Below are 19,104 nucleotides of genomic sequence, written 5' to 3' on the forward strand. Positions count from 1 at the left end.
TTATTATTTTATTATTATTATGGAGATTGATATGTGGTAAATAATATTTTTGCATAAATAAATTTATAAAAAATAATATAAATAATTTTTAAATACAAAAGATTTTAGTTTTTAAAAATCAAATTTAAAAAAAATTAATAATTTAAATTATAAATATTAAGGCAGAATTAAAAATAATATTGATAATTAAAAGAGAAATAAAAAAGAATTAAATAATTATTATTATAAAAGAGTATAGAAAATAGTTTTTAATAAAATATGACACGTGATAAGTTTTTTAAGGATAGTGCCACATGACATTTTTTTAACATAAAAAAATAATAATACTAATTATAAATAAGTTAAATATTTATATTTTATTTTCATAACTTTTTATATAGACTATACTTTTTGTCTTTTAAAATTTTTAACAAAAATTTCACAATAAAAATAATAGAAAATATAATAATATAATAAAAATATTTACTAAAGATATAAGATAATTTAAAATTGTCAAATTATATAATAGTTGATTATGAAATCGTAAATTAATAATTAATTTTGTTTAAACTAATGGCCATCAAAGACTATAATATTTTTGCATAAATGAATTTATAAAAAAATAATATAAATAGTTTTTAAATGTTACAATTAATCATAAAAGGTTTTAATTTTTTAAAAATTAAAATTTAAAGAAAATAATAATTTAAATCATAAATGTTAAGGTAGCATAATAAATAATAATGATAATTAAAGAAAAATTAAATAATAATTAGTATTTATAAAATAATATAAATAATTTTTAAATATTATATTTTAAAAAAAATAGAGTTTGAAGAAAATAATAATATAAATTATAAATGTTAAGGTAGTATTTTAAATAATAATTATAATTAAAAGAAAAATAAAAAAATTAAATAATAATTAAAATAAATGAGGGTATTTATTAAAAGTGATACATAATAAAATTTTGAAAGAAAGTGTCACATATCATTTTTTTTTAATACTTTTATGCTTTATATATATATATATATATATATATATGTATATGAAAAAATATAAAATTTTTTTATTCTTTTGCTTTTTCTTCCTCGTAAGAAAAAAAAATGTAATTTCATTTTTTAATTAAAAATATAAATTTATCATATTTAAAAATAATTTAAATTTTTATTTTTTAAATTAAGATAAATTCTTAAAGTTATATTAATTATAACACATAGTCAATTTTCAACCAATTAAATTAATAAAATTTATTAAGATGACACTAAACTTAAAAATAAATAAAAAAAAGTCTGCAATCAATTTAAAGATTGATTTTTTTGCTTAACCTTTAATTATTTTTTTATGTAAATTAAATTTCAATTATTTTGTCACTCCAAGACTGTTAGAGGACTTTTTTTTTTCCCTGTTGATGTTTCGTTGGATTAAAAAATCTCTCTTTTACTTTTATGGGGTAATTTTTATAATATTTACCTAAATTTTACTCATATTTTATTTTTATCTTTTAATTTTAATTTTTTATTAAAAAATTATTAAACTTTAATTTTATTTCATAAAAAATTTCGATAAATTTTCAAATTAAAAAAATTCATTTAAACTATTATATAACATATACAAATATACTTTCAACATTTCCAGAAGATGATAAATCATCCTTTTCATAAAGTAAATAATTGTTATAGTATTGATAAAATATAATTGAAATGATCATTGCTTTTTGAGTGTTAAAGGAAAAGAGACAAAAATATAATATTTTTTTATTTTAACATGGAAAACCTATTATAGTATATTAGAGAGATTTTTATGAAACAAAATTAGAGTTCAAAGAATTTTTAATAACAAATTAAAGTCAAGGAAGACAAGTGAAATACTGAGTAAAATTTAGAAATAAGCTATAAAATTAGCCGCTCTTATGGTTTCTATTTATGCTCAGCTTACATGATCATCTTCTTTTTTCAACACATTCCCCTCCCGCTTCCCTTTCTTTCAATCTTGCCTGTTACTTGTGTACAAGATTTGCAGAAAAGTGCAAGAGTAGGACTTTGAGCTGTATTAAATTCTTACCGCCACATTAGAGGCCCTTTTCTCAGGTGCATTTACCTATATGAAGTTGAATAATTCTGCTACATGATGATCGAGATGTAATGATTAGGCAGAGTCATGAAGGCTGTGTAGCGATATGACAATAAACCATAACAAACAATTTCCAAAGCGAACTTGCACTTCATAAAACAGAGCACACTGCATTGGCTGAGAGTTAAATTTGATGCACTAGTTATTTCAAAACCAGGCACAACCAGCTTCTGGTTGATGAATAATTGAGCACAGTCTACGGTTGCATACAGGCATGACCAACTACACATCATCAAGGTCCTCATTCAGTCTTGAATTCATGATTAGACAAGGGGGATAACGGGAAAATGAACACAACACGCATAAGAAAAAGATCAATTTTAACGAACGAAACTAATACTTCATTGGTTGAATTTCAGTTCAATGGCAATATTTTTTTTCTTATAGTTCTTGACAAAGCTGAGTAAAACCATAGCTGTAATAAGGAATAGCATATCAAGTATCACATGCCAATAACAAGACTACTAACAAAGGTTTTCTTTCTTTCTTTTCCCTTTTTTTTTTTTGTTCTGAAGCATCTTCTGTCTAGGCATAAACTCCACTATCTATGGAATTCTCTTATGACTTGTTGAAGTTTCAAAGGCGCGTGGCTATACAATAGGGAAAAGTAAAACAAAGGAAAAAAACAAATCTTTCCTTAAACTCTCCTCTTTGGGAAAAAAAAAAAAATCTTAATACAAATGAAGAAATGAGGATTAAGCATCAGGGATTTAGAACCTCTTGACCTATGTGATGAAATTTCCAGGGGTACCACCACCTCCTCTGATGGAAAGCAGAGGACCCTGGCAGGAGCTGCTACCGATCAGATGTGAATCAAGGAACAAAACTATAACAGTGATATCATCATGAAAATGTCTCCTCACACCACGATCAATCTTTTTCAGGTCTGAGTATCTCATTTCTCTTTTCTTCGCTGCTTCAAGAAGTGCAGCTTTGAGAAGTTTTCTTGCAACACCCTGCAAATACATGGAATATTGAAGTCTATCAAAAAGCAACTAAAAAAACAAACCAAGAAAATCAACTTTGAAGAAGATATAACCAAGAAAATTAACTTCGAAAAAAATATAGTGCAAGTAAAAAGTCAAAATAAGAACCATCTCCAGTACAATGCACCACTCTAATAAACATAAACAAAGAGAGTAGTGAAAGATTAAAATTCAAAATGGAAAAAAAAAAAAAAAAAAAAAAAAAAAAAAAAAAGGAAGAAGAAGAAGAAGAAGAAGAAGAAGAAATAGCCAGCACCACCCTTCGAGATAAATACCACTCCAGAGGTAGAATCACCTTCTGTTTGTTTACCTGGTAGAACAATAACTATCTGAAGAAAATAGGAAACAGAATACAGATTCTTATTGGCAAATAATTAAAATAAAAAAAAAAAAGAGAAAAAATCTATTGATTCTGACTGTGTATAAGTCATCATTCCCTGAGTTTGGTTAAGCATAGCAATAATCACAATACATCAAATAAATACAAATGGGGGAAAAAACGTATAAGGAAATCCTACATTACGTGGGCAATTGTTGACAATGTCAACTGCTTCCTGATTGCTTAGGTGCTCCCATAGACCATCTGATGCAAATATAAGAAATTGATCCTCAGGGCAGAGTTTCTGCACTGAAATTGTTGGCTCAGCTTTAAGAATCGGCTTATCAAAGGGTCGGGGCAATCTAAATTTAGCTAACAGAGGCTCTCTGTTGAATTCTGCCCTCTTTAAATAGGCATCACCTATGGATCTCGAGACCTGCAAAAGTAGCAAAGCTCTGTCAACTGAGTAACCCTCTATCTGTGCATATTATTGTTAAGCAGGCAATGCAATAATCTTCTCTTTGCAACAATTTCACAGCTATCTCCTGCCAATGTATAAAAAAATTCAGATTGTAATGTTTTAATAATTTTATACTCTTCGCTACAAATCTCAATTGAATTTCTAAATATGCAAATAGGCAGATCACGCACCAACGGATTTATCATATTTTGCAGTCATCTAATTCCAGTGATCTGTGAAAGCACCACTTCATGCTTAAAGTAGGAGTGGCAATTCATGTTCATGGGTCATGTTTGCGTCGACAAATAGATACAACAGAATTTGGGTTAACACGAACATGACACAATAAGCTAATCATGTCAGAAATGCAAAACACGACATGATAACACATTTAACACTATGTTTACGTGACCCATTTAATACACACACATTTAACACATTGACACAACCCATTTAACACTTTATGATACTAATTCAATATGTTTAGATTTATTAATTTCTTGATATAGAAAATATTAAAAATATTAAATTATAAATGTTATGGAAAGTCAATCATTATATTATTTCTGTGTATATTCTGTATTCTGTATTCCTATTTAGGATTTCTTCCTAATTAGTATAACACAATTATAGGAATCAATTGTATATAAATACCCATGTACAGATTAATTGAAATCAATGAGAATCATCTCTTTCTACATGGTATCAGAGCAGGTCATCTCTCTAGGGTGACTATTTGTTCTCACCACCCAACTCAGGAGAGACCTTAGCCGCCGACCGGCCGTTTCGACTCCGATCAACATTGCCAGCGTCGCCTCAATCCCCTCATTCCACCACTGTGTGCTGTTGCCTGATCCAGTACACCATTAAAGGACTTCTGAGGTTTGGCTCTCAGATCCTATTTCAGTATTTGCTTGATTTGTGATTTTGGATTATTTTGTTGCTGTCAGCACTTTGGATTAGCGTTTCGGTTAGTTTTCTTTGTCTCAACAAATGGCAGACAATAAGAATGTTATTTCTGATGTGATTCCGATGATGACCAAGATCACGGAACACAAACTTAATGGTTCGAATTACCTGGAGTGGAGTAAGACTGTTAGGGTCTATTTGCGTAGCATTGATAAGGATGATCACCTTACTAAAGATCCACCTACTGATGATACACAACAAACTTGGCTAAGGGAGGATGCTCGGTTGTTTTTGCAGCTTCGGAACTCGATTCACAGTGAGGTAATTAGTTTAATTAATCACTGTGAATTTGTTAAGGAATTGATGGATTACTTAGATTTTTTGTATTCTGGTAAAGGGAATATCTCCCATATTTATGATGTTTGTAAGGCATTCTACCGTGCTGAGAAAGAGAATAAGTTTCTCACGGCTTATTTTATGGATTTTAAACGGGTATATGAGGAACTTAATGTATTGTTGCCTTTTAGTTCTGATGTGAAAGTTCAGCAGGCCCAACGGGAGCAACTGGCTGTTATGAGTTTTCTTGCAGGCCTTCCTTCAGAGTATGAGACTGCTAAATCTCAGATTCTTTCCAGTTCTGAGATTTCCTCTTTGCATGAAACATTCACACGGGTCCTTTGTACAGAGAGTACCCAATCTTCACAGCCTGCCAGTAGTGCTCTTATTAGCCGTAATCCAAATGGACAACAGGGTAATAGAAGAGGAAGTAGAGGAGGAATTACAGGCAACAGAAGTAATCAGCGTAATGGAGAGGCTAGTTCTAATCAGGACTCAAGAGGAGTCATTTGTTATTATTGTCATGAGCCTGGACATACAAAATTTAATTGTCCGCAACTTCAGAGGAAAAATCAGCGATCACAGATGGCAAATATGGCAGCAGAGGATTCTACAGTATCTTCCTCTGAGAAAACTGTTTTGGTATCTGCAGAGGATTTTGCACAGTTTTCCCAGTATCAGGCATCTCTAATGGCATCTCTAAAGCCTACCAGTTCCCCTATCACTGCGATCGCTGAGTCAGGTAAATCCACTACATGCCTTGTGTCTTCCTCATCCAAATGGGTTATTGATTTTGGTGCAACAGATCACATGACAGGTAATTCTAGTCTTCTATCTGCTTTTCAGTCTAATCCCACTTCCTCATCGTTACTTTAGCCGATGGTTCTACTTCTTGTGTCATGGGTTCTGAATCGCGAATCCGACTTCACAATTTCTTTGTTATCTGCTTTGTGTCTACCAAATTTCTCTTTTAATCTACTTTCGTTAGTAAACTTACTCGTACCTTAAATTGTTCTATTTCCTTTTTTCCGATCGTTGTTTGTTTCGTGATCTTACGACGGCGATTATTGGTAGAGGACGTGAGTCGTGGTCTCTACATTCGAAAATCATGTACCGCGTCGCTTGTTTGCTCCAAGACCTTAACACCTCTTGAAACTCATTGTAGATTGGGTCATCCTTCTTTGTCTACCATGAAGAAGTTGTGTCCTCGATTTAGTCTTTATCAAGACTAGAATGTGAGTCGTGTCGCTTGCAAAACATCATCGTTTGCCTTATGTGTCTAGAGTCAATAAACGGGCTTCATCCCCTTTTGAGTTAGTTCATTCTGAGGTTTTGGGTCCTTGTTCTGTTACTTCTAAAATTGAATTTCGTTATTTGGTTACTTTTGTTGATGATTATTCTCGTGTTACCGTTATATTTAATGAAGAATCGCTCGAGTTGTTTTCTATCTTTTGTGCCTTTTGTAATGAAATCAAAACTCAATTTAATATTTATGCGCATATTAAGAAGTGACAATGCTAAAGAATATTTTTCAAAGACAATTTCAGTCTTATATGACACAAAATGGCATTCTTCATCGATCTTCTGTGTGGATACCCCATCCCAAAATGGCGTGGCCGAAAGAAAAATCGGCATCTTCTTGAGGTAAGTCGTGCTCTTCTTTTCGGATGAAAGTTCCTAAACACTTTTGGGCGGATGCGCTTACGGCATGTTTTTGATCAATCGTATGCCGTCTTACATTCTTAATGGGGATATTCCTTACACTGCTTTGTTTCCTACAAAATCTTTGTTTCCTGTTGAACCCCGTATTTTTTTTTGTACTTGTTTTGTACGTGATGTTCGTCCGCAGGTTACTAAATTGGATCCAAAGTCTCTCAAATGTGTCTTCCTTGGGTACTCGGATCCAAAAAGGGTATCGCTTTCTCTCCTACTCTTAATCGTTATCTTTTTCTGCAGATGTCACATTTTTTGAGTCCACTCCATTTTTTCTCAATCATCCGTATGAGAGTCGTGGGAGGAGGATGATATCTTAATATATACCGTCCAACCAATGTCTAGTCCTCTCTCACACTGCTTTCTTCTGTCTGCACCTACTCGGCCTCCCGTTGTTCATGTTTATTCCAGAGATTGAAGATTCCTGACTCAGATCCTCCACCAGCTACTTCGTTGGGAGATCCTGTACCTCATACTGATCATGATTCTGATCTAGACTTACCCATTGCTCTTCGTAAAGGTAAACGTTCATGTACTTACCCTATCTCTTCTTTTGTTTCTTATAATCAATTGTCTTCTTGTTCTCGGTGTTGTGTTACTTCTTTAGACTCGCTCCTATCCCTAATATCATTGGTGAGGCACTGTCTCATCCCGCCGGTGTGTCGCTATGAAAAAGGAAATGGAGGCTTTAGATGCTAATGGTACATGGGAATCAAGGTTTTGCCCACCGGTAAGAAAGCTATTGGTTGCAAATGGGTATTTACTGAAAGGTAAATCCTGATGGTTCTGTGGCTAGGTTAAAAGCACGCCTTGTAGCAAAAGGATATGCTCAGACATATGGGGTTGATTACTCTGACACTTTTTCTCCTGTAGCTAAACTTACTTCTGTTCGCTTGTTTATCTCTTTAGCAGCTACATATGATTGGCTCCTGCACCAATTGGATATCAAGAATGCTTTCCTTCATGGTGATCTTCAGGAGGAGGTATATATGGAGCAACCACCTGGGTTTGTTGCTCAGAGGGAGTTGGGTAAAGTTTGTAGGCTTCGGAAGTCTCTTTATGGCTTGAAACAAAGTCCTAGGGCCTGGTTTGGGAGATTCAGTGAAGCAGTACAGGAATTTGGTATGCAAAAGAGTAAGTGTGATCACTCAGTATTTTATAAGCAATCTGAGGCTGGTCTAATTCTCCTGGTAGTCTATGTGGATGACATTATCATCACTGGGAGTGACTCTGCAGGTATTTCATCTCTTAAAACCTTCTTCCAAACCCAGTTTCAGACCAAAGACTTGGGATTATTAAAGTATTTTTTAGGTATTGAAGTTATGAGAAGTAAGAAGGGTATTTTCTTGTCTCAAAGAAAATATGTCCTCGATCTATTGACAGAGACAGGAAAATTAGGTGCTAAGCCTTGTAGTGCACCAATGACTCCAAATTTACAACTGTTAGCAGGGGATAGTGAGTTGTTTGAAGATCCAGAGAGATACAGGAGATTGGTAGGAAAATTGAACTACCTTACTGTCACTCGTCCTGACATTGCTTAAGCTGCTAGTGTGGTAAGTCAGTTTATGTCTTCCCCAACTGTTGCTCATTGGGAAGCCTTGGGATAAATCTTGTGCTATCTGAAGGGAGCTCCAGGAAGAGGTTTGTTATATGGTAATCATGGACATTTGAATGTTGAATGTTTTTCAGATGCCGACTGGGCTGGATCTAAGGTTGATAGGAGGTCAACTACTAGATATTGCGTTTTTGTTGGAGAAAATTTGGTGTCTTGGAAAAGCAAGAAGCAGAGTGTAGTTTCTCGATCTAGTGCTGAATCCGAATACAGAGCCATGGCACAGTCAGTATGTGAGGTAATGTGGATATTTCAATTACTAGATGAGACAGGTTTTAAGACCCCCCTGCCTGCGAAATTGTGGTGTGATAATCAAGCTGCTCTCCATATTGCTTCTAATCCGGTATTTCATGAGCGGACCAAACATATTGAGATTGATTGTCACTTTGTTCGTGAAAAGATTCAACAATAGATCATCTCAACAGGACATATCAAAACTGGAGAGCAGTTAGGAGATATTTTCACAAAAGCTCTGAATGGAGCTAGGATTGACTACATTTGTAACAAGTTGGGCATGATTAACATCTATGCTCCAACTTGAGGGGGAGTGCTATGGAAAGTCAATCATTATATTATTTCTGTGTATATTCTGTATTCTGTATTCCTATTTAGGATTTCTTATTTAGGATTTCTTCCTAATTAGTATAACACAATTATAGGAATCAATTGTATATAAATACCCATGTACAGATTAATTGAAATCAATGAGAATCATCTCTTTCTACAATAAATACAATATAAATAAAATAACAAAATTAATATGATTTGAAAAATAAAGTTATATGTATACAGCACAATTAATTATATAAATAAAAAAAAATAATTAATATAGTTATCGTTTGATAGGCCACTTATTAATGTAAGTAAACTCAATTACAAGTTTATTGAAAATTTTATATGTTTATAGCATTACTAGTTAAATACATAGCATTGTAAATAAGTTGATTATCTTGATAATTATATAATTAATTTATCTTATAAATTAATATAATAAATTTTTTATTTTAAAGTGATAATATTTTAATATTTATTAATTTATATATTACGTAAAATATAATTAACTATAACATTATAAGAAGAATTAAGTTTATATTTATCTATGCAAGTATTATAGGTCATAAATGTACATAACTTATTAACAGGTTAAACATATCATTAAAAGGTTAGCTGGTCAACCCATAACATGACATGATTATTTTCGTATTCCAATCGAGTTGACACGATAATGACACAAGTATGATAAGTTTGAACCTGAATTGGATTTGTCTTTTGTCCAATATTGCCACCCTAGCCTAAAGCATATAAATTCACGAATACAATTTATTGTTAAAATTTTTCCATGTGTGTTCATAACAAATACCCTACCCATTCTTGAAATTTGTAATAATATCACTAGCAACTTATCAGCTCATGAAAAAGGTATGTGAAAACCATTATCAAACCCTCAAAAGCAATTTAAAAAGAGATACAGGAAAAGAAATACATATTTCACAAACCATTAAGAAAAATCACCTGAATCAGACCCTTCACACGCCAAACCTTGTGTTTTAAAACCACGATCTGTGGATCATCGGGATGCAATGACTGCAATTCCTCCCTCACAGATTCAAAACTTGCATTGTGTTCATATGATAGCTGAATGGCTTTGACATCCTTAGCCAACTTGTCCAATCTTCCTAACACCACTCGAGAATCCCCTGCATTTGCAATGTATAGATGTCCACTATACACTATACCTACCAAACAACATGAACCAACAGAAGCAATTTGTGGATTAATTTGCCACTGTTGTTGTACTAGAGAGAGAAATGCCTCCTCTGTTGCCAAAAATGCTTTGTTGATAACATCTGCAGACATTCCATGAGTTTCTGACGTAAATTCTGCACCATGAATAGCTGTCAAGTCAGTAAAAATATGCATTAGCTATATTAACTTTGAAAAATTAATTGGAGAGAAGAAATGAAGGTATAATGGTTGCGCTTGCACACTCAAATACAGTACATCTTTTAACTTAAAAGACATAAAAGATATGGTTTCTGAATTATTGTGGATGATACATACGGGGAGAACTCACTGTCAAAGAGCTGATAAAAATGAACATCCTCTAGGTCTTTATGCACAAAAATGTTCATGCACCTGTTGTAAAATTTAGAGGATCTTTTAAGTTATATAATATTTAACTTTTTTGCAATTACTTTTTCTATATCTGGTGCAATGTGGACTCATTATTAGATAAGTTTAATGAGCAGTGACTTCATATTCTCACAGTTTACATTACCAGAAAAAAATATTTCCATTAAGCTGGTGGCCACAAAGAATGTCCAATATCCTCGAAGTAGGTCTAAATTCTCTGCAAACTCCCTTCCAATCCCATCAAGGATGCAAGTGTTTTATTGGAAAATAATTATTCCTCTAATTTATGCATCTTTTCCAATTCAACCACAAACACGGACTTATTCTTGTTGAGCAGCTCACAACAGTTTTGCAAATATTTCTTCATTATGGTTCATTATCAGAAGCAATAAATCCAAATTCCAAATTATCTTATAGAGATAGAAATATGAATGATAAAGCATATTAGAGTGCAGAGCTCCGGTTCACTCAAGCTCTTCTATTTTAGCTTGATGGTGCAACAAACAGGGTTTCCAAGACAATGATAGGGCCATAAAATCTTCATGATGATTATACAAAACGTATAGCACCAAATCAGCAAAACAATTATGACCAGGCTCAAAAACTTTCAAAACTGTCCAGAGATAAATATAAATGTGAAACAGTAACCAACAACATGCATGGGAAAATTACACTCTACTAACGACAAGCATAGAAAAATAATAGATCCTCTATTCAACCATAGCCTTATTCGGCAAAAGCTTTTAAGGTAGCGTTTAGTGTTTTGATCATAGTCAAAATGCTACCTCTCTTATTTATATTGTTCGGTGGCATAATATTAATATTAGCGTTTAAAGGTTGAGTGAGTGATTAATGAAAAGTTACCCCTTAGCTTTTAGAGGTTGAGGGAGTATTTTAACTAGGGTCAAAAAAATTATACCAATTATTTTTACATTTAACAACTAATTCAACAGTTATTTTTACTAAACACTTCGACTTTAAATCGCTATATGAACAACTAACCACTAACAACTAAATGAACTAATATCTAACCGCTAACAGCTAACAAGTACTACAATAGCTAACAGTTACTAGAACAGCTAATATTACTGAATAAACCCCATACCAAAATAATAAGAACAACACATATAATCATGGTCAACCAAATATCATATGAAACAATAATTTTCAAGCTCAAAAACTTGAATAAGTCAATCGTCAATACAAATGTTAAACAGTAGCCCTCAGTGTATAGGAATATTTAACTAATGAGTAATGATAATGACGACAACAACAACAATAACAACAAGAAGCTATAATCCCAAACTAGTTGGAGTCGACTATAATAGAACCTCCAATTCACCAGCCCATATACAGTATAAAAGTTACTGTCAAGCTCATAAACTTTCAAATAGTCCAAACATCAAAAAAAATGTGAAACATGGGAATATTGCATATAACTAATGACAGGCACAGACAAATGATAGAAAATCTAATTGACCAGACTGGGAAAATGAAAACAACACAGATAACTTTAGTAAACCAAATATAGTATGAAACAACACAATCTTTTAGCTGACTAATGAAATTTATCAAGCCAGACAGACAAAACATACTCTTGATATTTTCAAAAAGATGTTGATTTACAAATCGAGCAGCTTCCGGACCTCCATGACCATCATAAATTCCTACAAATGTGCCTTGAGGACCTGATTCAAGCAAGCTTATTGGCCCTGATTCAAGTTGGCTACAGTCTTCCAATAGATTGTTTGCTTGAATTACAGCCATTGAGAACTCCCCATTTACATGGTGTCCAGAATCTTTGTACCACAACAATCCATCAGCCCGACCAGTAACATCTCCATCTCTATTAGAATGATCACCCTCAACAGAAGGCTTCCAACAAGGTGCAACAATCCTCATCAGTGTATTTGATACCATTACTCACATATTCGTGCCCCAATAACCCAGCAATCAAAGTAGTCCTCAAAAAGGTACCAACAGCTCTATCAAAAGCTAATCTTGGTTCTAGTGTCTCCTCAATCCCCAACCCCACAGCAGAAATTTAAGAAATCAAATACACGTTGATAAATGCAGAAACCATTAATCTGCAGCAAAACACATCATTACACAAATTAATTGGTATGCTCAAGAAATTGTGGAATATGATTTTTAGGCATATGTTAGCACGCACCATAATGTGAAGCAATAGTTTGTGCGATAAACAAATGAAATGTGCCAAAACTAAAGCATAAGAGGTCAAGGAAGAAAACAGACAGAAAGCAACTTTAATCTCTATATAAATATCAAGTAGATTGTGGATATGAACAAAAATTAAATAATATGGATTTATGCAAAAATAAAAAGTAATCAATCCAATCAGCCGAATTCATGGACATATTCATAAACTGCATAACATCAAGTTTGAGAAAAAGATAAAACAAATTAAACTATCATGGCACACCACAGCATTTGAAGATAATATTTCAGTATACCTTGCAAGTCAATAAATTTGAGACAAGAATCACAATACAGATACTATCAAATCTGTTTAATAAAATATCGTAACAAGTTATTATATAGAGTATGACACAATCCAAATGCAAAACAATCATCTAAATGATAAAGAACATAGAAGACACGATCAAACGGTTCTTGTGAAATGCATCAGACGAGACCCAAAGTCACAAATAAAGCAATCATAGAACTCAAACAGGAAATTCTCTAACATACCTTATGAACTTATAATCTTCACGGATAGGTCACAAAAATCAAACTTAAAGACCACCAATCTGAAACATAAAACAAAAACAAAATAATGGGTACAACCCAAAAATCGCAAACTAATTATAAACAAGGAAGCCAAATAAACAAAAGAAAAAAATTTCAAAATGTAACATATGGGTTTACAAAACAATTGCAAAACAAAATTGAAAAAAGGGTTTTAAACATACCTTGCCAATCTCAACATAAAAACAAAAACAATATTGCAAAATCCTTCAATCAAAGGGCTTGAAATGAGAAAAGCCCAAAAATTTGAAGGATTTTATTGAGAGAATCAATGAGTGTGGGGGAGGGGAGGGGGTTTCCAACAGGTAAAAAAAAAGTTGTAATAAAGGCAGATCTAGAGAGAGAAAGACAGAAAGAGAGAAGAGATTGTGGAGCTGTGATTGGTTATAGATTTTCTTTGTCCATCTCTTGTGGGTTCTATAGAAAGAAAGGATTGGAATTGAACAACAAAGCTTGGGTCTTGGAGATCAATGATAATTGATAAGAGGGCTCTCTTCTCTCTGTGATTTCTTTGTGTGCTTATTGTTGTTGGATTTTCACTTTGTTTTTATTTTTTAATTTTTCTAAATTATTTTATTTTGCCTTTTGGAGGGTTTTTGACATTCACTCGCAACAAACCCACCATTTTAGGCAACTTCTCCTCATCTTCCTTTATCCTTAATATAGTAAAGCAAAACTCCTCTTTTCCATAATTTCTTAATTAGTTTCATCACCTGCATATATATCTTCAACTAATTTCTAATAGTATTCTACTTGAACTTGTTATTTTTTACAATTTTATAAGAATTTGATTTCTTTTTATACTTAATAAAAATTTTCATATATATAATACATAAAAAAATAAAAAAAAATACTGTGATTTTGTGTTTTTTTTTTCAAGTAGAGTTTGAAGATTCAATTTGCTATAAGATTCTGTTTTGAGGCTACACATTGTTAACTAGAGAATATAAAGAAATGCCAACCCCATAAATTTAAACCGTAATTAGTGATTTTATATATTTAAATATTAATTATAATTTAAAAATAATTATAAATCGAACTTTTTATTTAGATTTCAAATTATAGTAAAAATTCAATATATATATATATATATATGAAAGAAATACATGAATGACTTTATTTTATTTTTATTTATTTTCACTGAATAATATATTTTAAATTAATATTTATTTTTTAATTAGTATATGATAATATGTATATAAAAAATAGTTTAATGAGCGCCATTATAAAATCTTAAAAAGTATCAAAAGAATTAAAAATCAATCAAATTGATTCTAATCCGTTTAATATGAAAATTAAACAAATGTGATTTTATATTTTTTTTTTTTTTTTTTTTTTTTTTTGATATTTAAAAAAACTTTTATATTAGTTTTTTTTCAAAATAATAATATAGCGAACCACACAACTACTTATAATTAAATAAAAAAAAAAAAAAATGGAAAAAAAATTTTTTTTATTATTAAGAATCTAAGATTTTTTATTATTATTTTATTAATTATTGAATTATATATTTGTAGTAAAAATTCAATCTCATTTCATTTTTTTTTTTATTTTATAAATTTTAATTTCAAAATTCAAATCAAATCATATAAATAATATATAAAAAAAAAAAAAAAAATTTATTTTTATTTTTTTTTTTTTTTTTATTTTTTTTTTTAAAAAAAAAAATAAAATTTTATTTTTTTTAATTAAAAAAAAAAAAAAAAATAAAATTATCCATCTTAAAATTTGTGAATTTAATAATTTGTTTAAAATACCATAAAAAAGCTGAAAATTCCCTCTACATAACCACTTATGACTATTTCTTCTAAGCAAAATGCTAATGGTATTTAAGAATGTGAGTACTTAGTAAGGTGTTCATAAAAATTGTTATATTTGTCTTTGAGGCCTAAACCCAACATAATAATTTAAATTCAAAATTATAATTTAAAGAAAATTAAGTCTTTTTCTTTGCAAACAATTACAAATTTGAATTTCTTAATATTTTTATCATGAAATAAATAATTAATTAGTACATATGAAAGTTATAAAGATAATAAATCTCAACATCAAAATGAGAACTAGAAACTCATGAGAAGGAGGGTAGTTTCTTCATTAAAGAAGTTTTTATGCCCTTTTATATATAAAGCATTCTAGACAAAATTATGAACCCTATTTTTCCTAAGCTTTTTTATTTTTAACAATAATCCCAAATTGTCTTTAATTTTCAAAACCTCAATTCTACTCTTAATAAGTTTTTTTTTTTTTTTCCTCAAATGACTCCCAGATTGATTCCTTAGATATGTTTCCTTTTCTCTAAATTAATTATTTGAAGTACAAAATCAAGGCATCTCCCAATCAAAGCACAACTCTAAAAAGGAGTTAAATAATAATATTAGGGGATTAGGTTAATAAAATTAATAAATGAAGTAATACCATACTTTATTTAAGGCTTTTTTTTTTATTAATCTCGTATCAAATACTATTAATTATTGCATTATTAAATACGTTTTATCCCTTAATAATTATTCTTTGAAATTTACAAGTGCAACACTTCATTAATATTATAGAGCATATGCTAAGAGGTTAACACTATGTAATTATCATTCTTATAACTTTTAATTCTTATAATTTTCAATCTCTCAATTAATATTATTTGAATGCTATAAGAGAACAAGTTAATTTTTAACTTCCTTTATACCTAACCCTCTAAAAAGGAGTTAAAAAATAATATTAGGAGATTAGGTTAATAAAATTAATAAATGAAGTAATACCATACTTTATTTAAGGTTTTTTTTTTATTAATCTCACATCAAACACTATTAATTATTGCATTATTAAATAAGTTTTATCCCTTGATAATAATTCTTTGAAATTTACAGGTGCAACACTTTAACCTTCAATTTATTAATATTGTATTAGGATTTTTCTTGTTTAAATCGAGTTTATTATAAACTTAAAATACAAAATATATAGTGAAATTCACATATTAAATATATGAGTCCCTTATATTTATATTTTAAATTCATAATAAATTAGATTTAAATAATAATTTTCACACTCGTACTGAACACTTCCCTAATATTAGAACACAAATTTGACATGTGATTTAATGGTTGAATATTTGATCATATATGCATTGTGAAATTATTTAAAAAAAAAAACTTAAGAGAAAATGCTTTTTTCTAAGCAAATTGCTTTACCTTTCATTATAATCTAACAATGTCTCTTCTATTTTTCTTCATCTTTATGAAGTGTAAACTAATGAATTCTTTTTTTGCTTATTATTTTTTAATCTAATGATTATATTAATAATTCTTCTTTTTCTTTCATATGCAAAATTCCAACTTGAGATTTTTTGTATAAAGATTTTAAAATTGTTAACTATCAAAATGTGTCTTTAGAGACATAAGTGTTGATTTTACACAACTTATAAATTATAGCAATATGAGAATCAAGTGTTTCTTCATATTTGTAAGTGTTTAATTAGTGGCTTGAAATTGAATGAAATAAAATGAAAAATCTCAAATTTGAACCACAAGCTAAGACAAATTCAAACCAACTAGAGATTTCACTTTGTACAAGTTTCAAGGATTTGCTCATTTGGAAGGTCATTGTTATCAAATAAATAAAATAAAATAAAACATTTTCATTACTAGATATCAATCAAATCTCACATCAAATATTAAATTGAGGAATCAAATAAGAAACTATAATTAAAAAAAAAACCCTTTTTCATGATAATTAAAAAAAAAAAAAGAATTCTTTTAAGAGAATAAGAAAAAGTGTTTTTTTTTATTAATTTTATTATTGGGTTAGCTTTCGTATATCAAGATTAAGTATTCTTTTCAAATAATTTTAAGGGCGATTCTCTCGTATTAATTTTGTGCATTCAAAATAAATAATACTAAAACATTCTATAGTGGTGTTGAATCTTGATTGATAAAGATAGAGAGCTCTTATCTTTACTAATTAAATTAATTCTATTAGGTAAAGAGAATATATTTTTGATATTAAGAGAATAAGAAAAAGTGTTTTTTTTTATTAATTTTATTATTGGGTTAGCTTTCGTATATCGAGATTAAGTATTCTTTTCAAATAATTTTAAGGGCGATTCTCTCGTATTGATTTTGTGCATTCAAAATAAATAATACTAAAACATTCTATAGCGGTGTTGAATCTTGATTGATAAAGATAGAGAGCTCTTATCTTTACTAATTAAATTAATTCTATTAGGTAAAGAGAATATATTTTTGATATTCTTAGAAATTTGTCTATGAATAAGAATAACAAATAATGTTTGTTGCTTTCAAGAATGTCAATTTCCTACAAATAGACAAGAAACTCAAGTTTCTTGTTGTAATTGCATAGAGATTGGTTGGATGTGTTTCCATTCTCTAAATTAGAGATATACTATAAAACTAAGAAAATCTCCCTATCTACATTAATGTTTATAATTAATGATGACATTACAAGAATTTGTTTTACCATCTCACTCTAACGTCATGTAAGTTGACAATGTCATTTTCACATATTTTAAATTTATTAAAAAAAAATAGTTCCCCATAAAATTTAGACTAATTGCACAATCAAATTGTTGTCATCTGCTTGGTGATTTCCCACATGGTCAAGCCTTGCCGGAACTTCATTGATAAAAGGAGAAAAAAAAAAAAAGTTGTGTAGTTAGTCGGTTGATCGGTTCGATTCTAAATTGAGCTGAATCAAATAAAATTAAAATATTGATAATCTATATTTATATTATAAATAAATGTATAAAAGAAGGTGAACGTTATTTTTGCTCAAATTGCCGTTCATTCTTTAAATTAATTATAATTATATTTTTATTATTTAAATTAATTTTAAAATTTATATAAACTTAAAATTATTAATTTTAGAATTAATATAAATTTAAAATTCTTAGTGCTATTTATATTTAATTTTAATTAAAGATAAAATTTTATAAGAAGTAATTAATTAAAACAAAAAATTAATAAATAAAAATATAATTTGATTGTATTATAATATTAAATATCATAACTTTATTAGTATCTAATTTTTTAAATTTATATTTATAAATAGTTATTTATTATATATTTAAAAATATTTATTAGTTGCATATTATTTTTTAAATTAATTTCCATATAAATTTTCTATTTCAATGAAACAATATATTAATATTTATAAAATTATGAATATTAATTAAATTAAATATTTCAATGATTATAATTTATAAAAATGAAAATAAAAATAATATAAATCATCCAAAGATTATTACTAATTTTAAAATTGGTTAAATGAACAACTTAAAAGAAATTTTATTTAATTTTAATTAAAGATTAATACTAATAAAAAAATCATTAAAGACAATTGAATTTAAGCCTAATTAATTTATTCCTATGTATATCTATATTCTTACAAGTAAGATTTCTTTAAAAAGTATTATTATAAAGCTAACATTATACCACCTATTAAATATTATCTCTTGCATTAATAATAAATAAAAGATTAATATTAGTAATATATTAATTAATTAGATTTATATTTAAATTATTATGTTATTAATGTTTTCTATTTTAATTATTTTTATCACTAAAAATATTAGTGTTCATAGTTCTTATTCTTTTAAATGAAAAAATTTTGATAAGAACTAAAATAAAAAAGAAATTGTAAAAAGCAAGTCATATTAGACTAAATTTATTTTATTGTGTTGATATAATTTTAATTTTTTATTAATAACTGAATTAAAAATCATATTATACCCAATCATATAGAATAC

The 19,104-nt window shown here is 29.1% G+C and overlaps 1 protein-coding gene across 5 annotated transcripts; it reads right to left on the reverse strand.

Annotated features, from left to right (window-relative positions):
* Positions 1 to 2,430: 2,430 nt before the first annotated feature.
* Positions 2,431 to 14,001, reverse strand: LOC110650239 (probable protein phosphatase 2C 38). 5 transcript variants are annotated; one of them, XM_058151651.1, is made up of 6 exons: positions 13,514 to 14,000; positions 13,293 to 13,351; positions 12,176 to 12,667; positions 9,960 to 10,327; positions 3,622 to 3,853; positions 2,431 to 3,068 (listed from the first exon to the last, which is right to left on the reverse strand). In XM_058151651.1, exons 3-6 carry the CDS (start codon positions 12,498 to 12,500, stop codon positions 3,031 to 3,033), a joined length of 963 nt encoding a protein of 320 aa, XP_058007634.1. In that variant the 5' UTR covers positions 12,501 to 12,667; positions 13,293 to 13,351; positions 13,514 to 14,000; the 3' UTR covers positions 2,431 to 3,030. The 5 variants fall into 5 exon arrangements, with proteins under 5 accessions (XP_058007634.1, XP_021660811.2, XP_021660813.2 ...); XM_021805119.2 differs by having other exon boundaries at positions 3,617 to 3,853; positions 9,960 to 10,342; positions 13,514 to 13,998; XM_021805121.2 differs by having other exon boundaries at positions 3,617 to 3,853; positions 13,514 to 13,996.
* Between the last annotated feature and the right edge of the window lie 5,103 nt (positions 14,002 to 19,104).

Source organism: Hevea brasiliensis, chromosome 8 (assembly GCF_030052815.1).
Source record: "Hevea brasiliensis isolate MT/VB/25A 57/8 chromosome 8, ASM3005281v1, whole genome shotgun sequence".
In the NCBI taxonomy this organism is placed as follows: Eukaryota; Viridiplantae; Streptophyta; class Magnoliopsida; order Malpighiales; family Euphorbiaceae; genus Hevea; species Hevea brasiliensis.